At 32.9% G+C, this 11650-nt stretch overlaps 1 protein-coding gene across 1 annotated transcript; it reads right to left on the bottom strand.

Annotated features, from left to right (window-relative positions):
* Nucleotides 1–901: 901 nt before the first annotated feature.
* On the bottom strand, nt 902–11376 carry LOC123749313 (uncharacterized). Its single transcript, XM_069309399.1, has 7 exons — nt 11249–11376; nt 10767–10961; nt 10002–10237; nt 9130–9308; nt 8777–8870; nt 1937–2025; nt 902–1223 (listed from the first exon to the last, which is right to left on the bottom strand). Exons 1-6 carry the CDS (start codon nt 11328–11330, stop codon nt 2008–2010), a joined length of 804 nt encoding a protein of 267 aa, XP_069165500.1. The 5' UTR covers nt 11331–11376; the 3' UTR covers nt 902–1223; nt 1937–2007.
* Between the last annotated feature and the right edge of the window lie 274 nt (nt 11377–11650).

Raw genomic sequence — 11650 nt, 5'->3', positions numbered from 1 at the left:
GAGAATACTTGTTATTTTCTCTTTGCTTTGCTACTTAAAGCTACTCAAATCAAAGGGAAGAGTGTTTCTTCCATTTCTTCGTTGTCAGTCTGTGACTCAATACTGACTACACTGTTGTCACTGTCGGTCTCGGAATCCTCGGAATCTTGACTGTCTGTTTGAAATTTGTTGTACTCTACTTCCCTGTCTTCAGAAAACAGGTTAGTTGCCTCAAATAGTTTAATTTGATAAAAAAAATTCATATTTAGCAAGAGGGCCGTAAGTCCACTGGTTACATGCTGGAATGATGACTTCTTTATTGAGTATTTACCCTGTTCCTGTAAAACAAACACACATCATTATTTCAGGCATTTTTTAAATTAAATGTTTATTTTCCTAACAAGTGTTTCATTTAAACTTTAACCAGTAAAAGTGATAATGATAATATTACAATTTGTGTCTACAAAATGCTTTTACTAATTTTACTTAGCTTAGACACAAACAACAATGATTAAGCTACCTGTTAAAATAATTACCAAGTAGCTATAATGCAATAACATTTATTTCAGTGGAGTAATTAAGTTAATATTGATACCTGATACTAACTTCAATTATCCAAGAGGGTGGAGCACTTTTGTTTTGTACATCATCTAGTCTTTGTGTTATCTCAAGCTTTTTTCTGTAGAAATCCAAGTAACTTTTCATTTCCAGTTGATTGACATTTTGTTCTTCCATAGTCCTGTTGTACATATGCAGCTTTTCTGTAGCATTTCTCTTGTCTTGAAGAGTAACTTAAAATATTCAAAAATAAAATATAAAGTAAATTATTTAATAAGGAACATGAACAAATCTGTCATTGTAGGATGCATGTATTATGCAACAATAATGCAATCATATGTAATCATTTTTAAGGTATCTTGTTAATATTATTATCTTAAAAATATAAATTAGGCATGGACTTCCATTTGTCCATTACCATAATGAGTAAGTTTGAATTAACATGTTAGTAGCTAACAATATTTATCCTCATTGACAAGGCCAATATGCACAGAAAAATAACCAAATATACTTACCATTATCAGTTGGTTGAGGAGTGTCATTATACCATGGAAAGTTGCCCTCTTCATCAATGTCCACACTAAGTTTTTCTGTATTGTCTTCATTGTTGACCGCTATCAGTTCCCTCAACTTTTTCTTGTCTGCTTCAATCTTTGCACGGTATCGTGATCTCATTTTGCTTGAAACTGAAAGAAACACTTTGTTACTAGTAAATAAGATAATAGTTGATAAATTTGTTTTGTATATACTTAGTAGTGAATACCTACACAAAAGTAGCAGAACACACTACATAAATATTTGCCAAGCACTTTTTTTTTAACAAGCTTAGGTATACACAGCAATGTGCTGCTATCCTATTATGTATGAAAGACCACAGTGTAGATCAAAAACCTCACAGGACAGCCAGTCATACATGGAATCTGGAGAGAATATGAAATGTAAGGCTGATCTATTAGCCTCCACTAACAAAATCGGGGTACAGCACAAGAATATCTTCCAATATTCCTGAGTGTATGAAGTAATAACAAAACTCAAAGTACATCATACCATTTGTTCTGAAGTCATTGATAACAGGGCAATCACATATATAGTGATAGACAGTATGTCCTAGGTTTTGTTCACAAAGTTTACAACTGGAATGATTTCCATTGGCAGATACATTACCTGCAGGCACCTGCCATAGATATTGATATCTCAACTTAATTTTGACAATTACCTATAATTACATAGGACAACACCTAAGTGAGATGGTATCCATACAAATCTACCTGAGAAATAAATGACATTAGATGTGTTTAGATAAAAAAAAAAGTAATTGTTTTCTTGAAGTATTTTACAAACACTAAAAGATTTCTGTTTGTTTTATCAGTCCCTAACTTATACATAAGCTTTAACATACCTGCTACACTGGATATGTGGGATTTCTTGGTTCTAATTGAGTCACATACTAACTCTATCCCCTTTTGAACATCATTTTGAGAAACTGATCTGTTGAGAATAGAGGATACTGTTTACTATAATGTTTACTAAATTCAAACATGTAAAGACCCTGATTAATTAAAAAAAAATTAACTTAAATTTTTAGGCAATGGTCACAATGGCATTTTATGATGGCTGACAATTATTGTACAAGAACTAAACAATTAAAATAATAAAGAAATGTTTTGGCAATTTTATGATTTATGGTACTGCATTGATTTTACAGTACAATAACCTTGTTAAAATATATAAGAGTATTTCAAAACAGTGTTTCTTACTATATGTTTTACAAGCAATCCTTTTATTTAAACTCTGGGCAAAGTTGGTTAACTCTGCAATCCAGATGAGAAGTTGTTTTTCATCAAGAGATAAGTCAGCTAACTCCTTTCTTATTAACTCTGCAGCTTCTTTTGCCTATCAACAGGAGGAAAAACTGCCCTGTTAGTATAATAAATGTTGCAATTTTTATTTAATATTTGATATTACAAAAAAAAAAAACAATCCTTACGAGCCTAACTGCTGATGAAGGCTGTTTAATGGCAGTAAATGTTATTTTTATTTTTATTTTTGAATGTTTTTTTTTCCTGTGCACTTATATTAGTGATTCATGATCATTGTTGCATATATTCAATGAATAAAGCAAATTACTTGCCTTACAAAATCTTGAAGCTAGAACACGAGCTAAAGAGTCATGTTTACGTTGGTTCCAAAAAAATGAAGATTCACTAAGTTCTTCTTCACGCTCTGAAAAAAGGGACAAAAAATAACTCCCTTCAATGAATATGTAAAATGAAAATAATTCACTTTTATGCAGGCGATGAGTCACAATAACGTGGCTAAAGTATGTAGACCAGACCACTCACTAGAAGGTGAAGGGACGACGACGTTTCGGTCCATCCTGGACCATTCTCAAGTCAATTGTGATGAGGAAGTAGAGACAGGCAATAAATAGGCTAGAAAGAGCTGAGGAGCAAAGTAAGGTGTATTTTAGGGGATAGTAATAATAATAAGAGCTGCAGAGGGCCTATTGGCCCATACGAGGCAGCTCCTATTATAACCACCAAATGAGAAGGAGATAGGAATAAGAAGACGATAGCAAGGGAGCGTAGGAGAAGGCAATGCACAGAAAAAAAGGAGAAGAGAGAAAGAAAAGGAAAGAGAAAGAAAAGATAGATAAATGGAAGGGGTAGGCTTATGTTAGGTCACGTTTGTTAGAAAGATTACAGCATTTGAGTATATAATAATAATAATAATAATAATAATTTTATTTAGGTAAGGTACATACATAAAGAGATTTTACAAAGTTTGTTGGCTTTATAGATAGAGCTAGTACATACAATGCCTAAAGCCACTATTACGCAAAGCGTTTCGGGCAGGAAAAACATTAATGACTAAAGCTTAAAACTAATGGGTAAAAAGAATAAGATGTGTTGAGTACAAATAAAAATAGAGGTAAAAGAGGGGGGAACATTGTTGAAAAAGCAGCACAAATACAATTACAAATTATTACAGAAAATTACATTCAAACAGCGTTGATTTGAAAAAAAAAAAAAAAAAAAAACATACATGCGTTGACAACAGAGGGGTAAGGTGAGTTACAGGGAATTTATTAGGTATAGCTTCGTTTTTAACTTAAACTGGTTGAGAGAGGTACAGTCTTTAACATGGTTGGGAAGGTCATTCCACATTCTGGGCCCCTTGATTTGTAGAGCATTTCTGGTTTGATTAAGTCGTACTCTAGGAATATCAAAACTGTATTTATTGCTGGTGTGGTGCTCATGGGTTCTGTTACAACCTTCTATGAAGCTTTTGAGATCAGGATTGGCATTATAGTTTAGCGTTTTATATATGTATAATACACATGAGAGAATGTGCAGTGACAATGTCTAACATATTCAGAGATTTGAGTAGGGGTACAGAGTGATGTCTGGGGCCAGAATTGGATATTATCCTAATAGCAGCTTTGTGTTGAGTAATTAGAGGACGTAAGTGATTTTGGGTAGTAGAGCCCCAAGCACAAATACCATAGTTGAGATATGGATAGATAAGGGAGTAATAGAGAGTCACCAGGGCAGGGCGTGGTACATAATATCTGATCTTAGAAAGAATGCCCACAGTTTTTGAAACTTTTTTTGATATGTTTAGAATGTGTCCCTGGAAATTCAGCTTGTGGTCAATGAGAATGCCAAGGAATTTGCCATCTAATTTGTTACAAATTTGGGTATTGTTTATTTTCAGATTTATTTGATTAGAGGATTTATTGCCAAACAGAATATAGAAAGTTTTGTCAATGTTAAGGGTGAGTTTGTTGGCAGTTAGCCACAGATGGACTTTATTAAGCTCAGTATTTACTGTGGCATTTAGAGCAAGGGGATCAGGACTGGAGTAAATGAAGGTTGTGTCGTCAGCAAATAGAATTGGTTTGAGGTGTTGGGAGGCATTTGGAAGGTCATTAATGTAGATGAGAAAGAGGAGAGGGCCAAGTATGCTGCCCTGGGGAACACCAATGTTGATGGGTAGGGTGGGAGAAATTGTATTATTCACAGAAACACATTGGAGCCTGTCAGTAAGGTAGGATTTGAGGTATTGTAGGGAGTGTCCTCTGACACCATAATGATGTAATTTAAGAAGAAGGTTTTGGTGGTTGACAGTATCGAAAGCTTTACGCAGGTTCACAAATAACCCAACAGGGAACTCATTTTTATCAAGAGCTGTATGAATCGAGTTAAGCATACTAATAAGTGCATCGTTAGTTCTTTTTTTGGGCCTGAAGCTATATTGGCAAGGGCTAAGTATATTGAGTTTGACTAGATATGAGTAAAGCTGCTTATAGATTAGTTTTTCAAAAATTTTTGACAAGTTTGGCAGGATTGATATAGGTCTGTAGTTGTTAACATCTGTGAGATCATCACATTTGTGGACAGGCGTTACTCTCGCTTTTTTTAGAATATCTGGAAAGGTTTGGAGTTCAAGTGACTTGTTGAAGAGCAAAGCAATAGCAGGGGCTAAAGATCTGGAGGCTTTTTTGTAGATTAAAGTCTTGTAGATTTGTAGAGTAGATTTTTGTAGATTTTGTAGATTAAATATACTGTGAAAGGGAAGAGTCCACAGCAACAAAGCCAGGACTCAAGTTCATGTTGGGTACATTGTGTATTAGAGCCGATTCAACAAGACGGCGTCTGTGGAGAGTAGAGGCAGGAAAGATTATTTTGGAGGAAGACCAATCTATGGGATGATTAGAATCCCTCACATGGCTGAAGGGAGCATTGTTAGTGTCTGCAGACTTGACACTTCTCTTGTGTGCTTTAAGTCTGTCATTCAGTGTACAGCCAGTTTCGCCAAATTGTATTGTACCAGATGAACAGGAAATAGAGTAGACACCAGCAGCAGGAGGAGCATTTTTTTTTTTTTTTTTTGAGGAGCACTGTGAACTAGATTGCTACGAAGTGTGTTAGTTTGTTGGTGTGTTAGTTAGTTCTTATTTCTATCTCCTTCTCATTCAGTGGTTATAATAGCAGCTGCCTCGTATGGGCCAATAGGCCATCTGCAGATCCTATTATTATTACTATCCCCTAAAATACACCTTACTTTGTTCCTCAGCTCTCTCTAGCCTATTTATTGCCTGTCTCTACTTCCTCATCACAATTGACTTGAGAATGGTCTAGGACGGACTGAAACGTCGTCATCCCTTCACCTTCTAGTGTGTGGTCTGGTCAACATTCACTTTTATACTATCTATAATTTACTTGCTATATTAATCAAATCCAATTCATATACACAAAGTTGTAGGGTGACACCAGGTGTTGCTAGTTACTGAAGTCATCTTCATTACACATAATAAATATCACTAACAAGTTTTAATAGATTATACCTTCCTCATTGTAACAATGCACTATAAACTAACCGGCTTTCAACATGTTTTTGGTGGTACTGTTGGACCGCGACATATAGCTGAAAATTTGCTCGGTTTCTTCACCTGTGGTAAAACCACTTCCGTGCTGCCAGCGTCCTCCATACAAGACCTATAATTAAGATGTAACACACTGTAAAATAATTACAAGGAAAGAATATTAGTCGATTGCTCAAAAATTTAATTATGATTAAATACTTTATTCTGATTAATAACTTTTTAACCCTAAAATAACGTTACATTTATACCCGTTACTTTGACAAATGATAATTATTTACCTGGCAATACCATGCATGTGCTTTTGCATGCAAAACCCCTAGGAACGGCTTTGTCTCCAGTAGGGTGAATTTCTTATTTTTTTCTTGAATTTTCAGGGCCCATGGCCAGTACCGTACTGGCATATGATGTCCTGGCAGATGTACTTGGCACTTTTGAAGTAATTTATATGGAGATAGTGTGCATAGCCAAAATCCTCACCACGAGTCATATTGCACATTTTGAGAATTACACCATGCCGGCATGATGCAAGGTTTATGCCAGTCTGGTCCAGGGATTTGTGTGTATACGGTTCGTTTCGTGCCGCTTTCCACAACGAGACACCACAATTTTGGCTGTTCTGCAAATCAAATATAAATGATATATATTATATATTTATATAATATATATATATATATATATATATATATATATATATATATATATATATATATATATATATATATATATATATTTATATATATATATATATATATATATATATATATATATATATATATATATATATATATATATTTATATATATATAATATATATATATATATATATATATATATATATATATATATATATATATATATATATATATATATATATATATATATATATATATATATATATATATATATATATATATATATATTTTCATTGAATATGACCGCATATTCTGTATTTATTATTTTCTGGTTTAGGGCTTCTATCCCTCTAACTATTTTCTTAGCATCAGGGCTTAATTGGAATAGGAGTTCTCCAAAACTCATTTTCGTACTTTTAAGGTGAAGAAAAGAAGTGATTTACTATAGAGTGTATTACACTTATTTGTATAATTTGCACGACGTACGTCGTGCAAATAGTTAGAGGGATAGAAGCCCTAAACCAGAAAATAATAAATACAGAATATGCGGTCATATTCAATGAAACATGTTTGAAAGAAAACCTGCTGCCAGTATACAAATATATATATATATATATATATATATATATATATATATATATATATATATATATATATATATATATATATATATATATATATATATATATATATATATGTCGTACCTAGTAGCCAGAACACACTTTTCGGCCTACTATGCAAAGCCCGATTTGCCTAATAAGCCAAGTTTTCCTGAAATAATATATTTTCTCAAATTTTTTTCTTATAAAATGATAAAGCTACCCATTTCATTATGTATGAGGTCAATTTTTTTTTATTGGAGTTTAAATTAACGTAGATATATGACCGAACCTAACCAACCCTACCTAACCTAACCTAACCTATAGGCTAGGTTAGGTTAGGTAGCCGAAAAAGCGAGGTTAGGTTAGGTTAGGTAGGTTAGGTAATTGAAAAACAATTAATTCATGAAAACTTGGCTTATTAGGCAAACCGGGCCTTGCATAGTAGGCTGAGAAGTGCGTTCTGGCTATTAGGTACGACATATATATATATATATATATATATATATATATATATATATATATATATATATATATATATATATATATATATATATTTATATATATGTCGTACCTAATAGCCAGAACGCACTTCTCAGCCTACAATGCAAGGCCCAATTTGCCTAATAAGCCAAGTTTTCATGAATTAATTGTTTTTCGACTACCTAACCTACCTAACCTAACCTAACCTAACTTTTTCAGCAACCTAACCTAACCTAACCTATAAAGATAGGTTAGGTTAGGTTAGGTAGGGTTGGTTAGGTTCGGTCATATATCTACGTTAATTTTAACTCCAATAAAAAAAAATTGACCTCACACATAATGAAATGGGTATCTTTATCATTTCATAAGAAAAAAATTAGAGAAAATATATTAATTCAGGAAAACTTGGCTTATTAGGCAAATCGGGCCTTGCATAGTAGGCTGAGAAGTGCGTTCTGGCTACTAGGTACGACATATATATATATATATATATATATATATATATATATATATATATATATATATATATATATATATATATTATATAAATACAGTATATATAAAATATATAATATATAATGAAAAGAACCTAACCTGATGGGTTATATAAAAGTGATATAGACCAACAGAAATATAGCATCTTACTCAATATGGCTTCAGACCCCAAAAATCACCATTTATATGGTGCATGTAGCTCTTGACAAACGTTGAGTACTCTATGTTTTACTTGTTGACTTGCCTGTGGGTTAAAAAAACCTAACTACTTGTTATAATATATATATTAACTCTGTAAACTGTAAGACATCATGACTGTCTTTTCCCAATGGTGTAGTGGGTTAAGAACACTCGCCTGGCGTTTCGCGAGCGCTTTGTCCTGGGTTTGTATCCTGGCCTTGGAAGATTTACTGGGCACCAACCCTTAACTATGGCCCCCCCCCCCTGTTTACCCAACAGTAAAATGGGTACCTGGTTGTTAATGGATTTGGTGGGGTCATATTCTGGGGAACATAGGATTAACGACTTGCTTGAAACACTATGCGTGCTAGTGGCTGTACAAGAATGTAAAAAGTCTTGTATATATAAATAAAAATATAAAATCTATGTACAGTTTACAAAGTCTGTACACATAATATTTACCTTTGTTTTTAAGCTCTCTATATGGTTAAGGTGATTAGTCACATCATTGTCAGCAGCAAAGACACTCTCTGAATAATATGATTCCCTCAATCCTCTGAAAGAAACAAAATGACAGTATTTACATAATTTACATTGATTTGTTTTCAATTTTGATGATTGTGTAAATATATATTACTTAATGTTGTAATACATGAATAACGCTATTATGTATTGCATGTAAGAATTTTTCAGATATTGATATATTTACATAACGAATAATGTATTGTGATATATAAGTTGCCCTAATAGAAATGTATTAATTGTTGAAAAATAAAAATTTATCTTACAAAAGGAAAATTATTTAAGAACTGTACCTTCCAACTTTTTCATATCGGAATAACTTTTTGTTGCCATCAATATGTATGGCAAATGGGTTAGTATGACAAGCAGGGCACACGCTCTTATTGTAGCTTTGGACATTTGCAAGTTCATACTGCATAAATCTCCACTCCTGGGATATTCTTTTAGCAGCTTCAAAGTTGATGCAACCATCCTGAAATGTATACTGAATATCGAATTTGCATGGATTAGCCCCATATATTGGGGGAGTGGGTAGCACAAGTTATAGTGCAAGATTGAACAACTACGTTCCCAGCCTAGTACTGGGAACCTGGTTCCCAGCCTAATACTGGGAACCTTGTTCCCAGCGTAGTGCTGGGAACCTAGTTCCCAGCGTAGTGCTGGGAACCTAGTTCCCAGCACTAGGCCCAGATGTGGCTAAGCCATGAAAGTTGCATGAGTTAGCCATATATATTGGGGGAGTGGGTAGCACAAGTAACAGTGCAAGTTTGAAGAACTACGTAGGAAACTATAAGGATGAAATTAATGCTTTTTAGTTTTACTTTTGAATAATGTTTTGAACAGCTGGACAGCTTTTAATTCAATAAAGAGTTTACCAATTAGGAGCAATAACCAATTACTTTATTTGCATAGAGAGTTTGCACAGATTTAGTTTGACTCGGGGGATATCCGAGAGGTATTGATTTCTGGTGTGGTGATTATGGGATCCTTTACATCTATCAAGGAAGAGTTTCAGATCAGGATGTGCATTTAGGAACAAGGTTTTGTACATGTAAGTGGCATAAGAGAATGTGTGGAGTGGGTTCATATTTTTATGTATTATTATATATACAGTTTAATGTATACAGGTACTTACATTACATATATAAAATTAATAAATACTTACTCTTCCATTACGAGAGCCAAGCGCTTGGAGCGCTATTAACAAGGATTTCATTGATAAACCTGGACTGTTCCTTTTAAGGAAATGCCAGTTGTTCAGGAGTTTGGTGCTGAAGAATGTGTTACTTTTCCTGGCTGATGAGCAGAAGTATCCACCATCATACAACATCTTAGCATCTGCAGGAAGGCTGTATCCACACTCTTGACACTCAAATATGGGCAGATAAAGGTCATACCTGCCTAGAAAGCTTAGTTTTAGTATTTATTCCTAAAATAAAGCAGCTTATTTTGAATCTTTTGTAAAACTCATCTCCATCACTGAATGGATATGTTTGTGTCTTAAAGATTGAAGTCCACATGCTTGGCTATGGGTATCCTCACTAGAACTTCAGTGATGCTACTATATTCAGTGATGCAAATACTCATAGACTTATGTGTTCAAACTTAATATTAAATAAAAAATACCTGAGAGCATTATGAAAGTACACATGATGTCAGAACTCTTTATTTTAAGGTTACAGTCTTTACAGTTACAGGAAATTTTTGGCACAGGAACTGGCACAACAGGTTCTGAATAAGAAAATAATAATAAACTTAGCAAAGATTGCATATTTAAATAATATTCAGTAAGTCAAATGCCATAAAAATTGAATTGCTTATTGAGTAAAAAATTTATTTATTTTTTTCTTTCAATATTTTGGTACTTATATTGTAAAGGCTTGGTAAAAAGAAAAGTTTTCATATGTAAAGAATTTTTTGGTTTACATACGCCAGTCAGTAAATGTCCCATTAAGGTCAACAGTCACAGTTGGTGGCAATGCTTCATAATATTCACTGGCCCAGGAAAACCTATCATGGAATGGGTTTAAAAAATGTTTTTTCATATCACAGTGGTAGCAGAATAGGCGATGACAATCTTCACATTTGATGCTGGCTTCAATCATACATTTGAAGCATTTTGTGTCTTTCAAATGAAAATATTTGAAAACATATGTTCAAAAATATCACATCTTTGTCAAAAAAATACTTCTGTACAGTTTCAGATCATGCAGAATTAGGAAAAAAATATGGTCTATAAGTATACATAAACATTTTTCATTAGTGATAAAATGCTTCAGGTATATTTAAAACGAAGTATCCACTCTCTAGTCAAAAAATATAACTAAAAAAAAATGCAAATATAATAAGTTGTAATGTAAACTGATATGCTGATGTAAATAGACAATATGCTTATAAGTATTGTGTATGTACCTTCAACTGGAACAGCGTGCCTACACACCTCCCACTCAAATAGAACTGACCGACTTTCTTCCCAAGAAATTTCAGCCTTCATTCTTCTTTGCTGCCATTGAGAAATCTTCACTTGCGATTCTTGGATTTTGTTTATTTCTGCAGCAAGTTCGGCAGTGGCTGAAATTATTATACTTTAATTATAATCTTACACTGATTTTTAGACTATCTTCTTTAGCTATTTTAAATTTCACTCAAACTATAAGTCAATATTTTGACCAAAAAATATTTATATATATATATATATATATATATATATATATATATATATATATATATATATATATATATATATATATATATATATATATATATATATATATATATATATATATATATATATATATATATATACAGTATTTA

The sequence above is a fragment of the Procambarus clarkii genome, chromosome 65, assembly GCF_040958095.1.
Source record: "Procambarus clarkii isolate CNS0578487 chromosome 65, FALCON_Pclarkii_2.0, whole genome shotgun sequence".
Classification (NCBI taxonomy): Eukaryota; Metazoa; Arthropoda; class Malacostraca; order Decapoda; family Cambaridae; genus Procambarus; species Procambarus clarkii.
The sequence above is the reverse complement of the archived record's forward strand: the minus strand, read 5'-3'. Positions and strand labels throughout refer to the sequence as shown.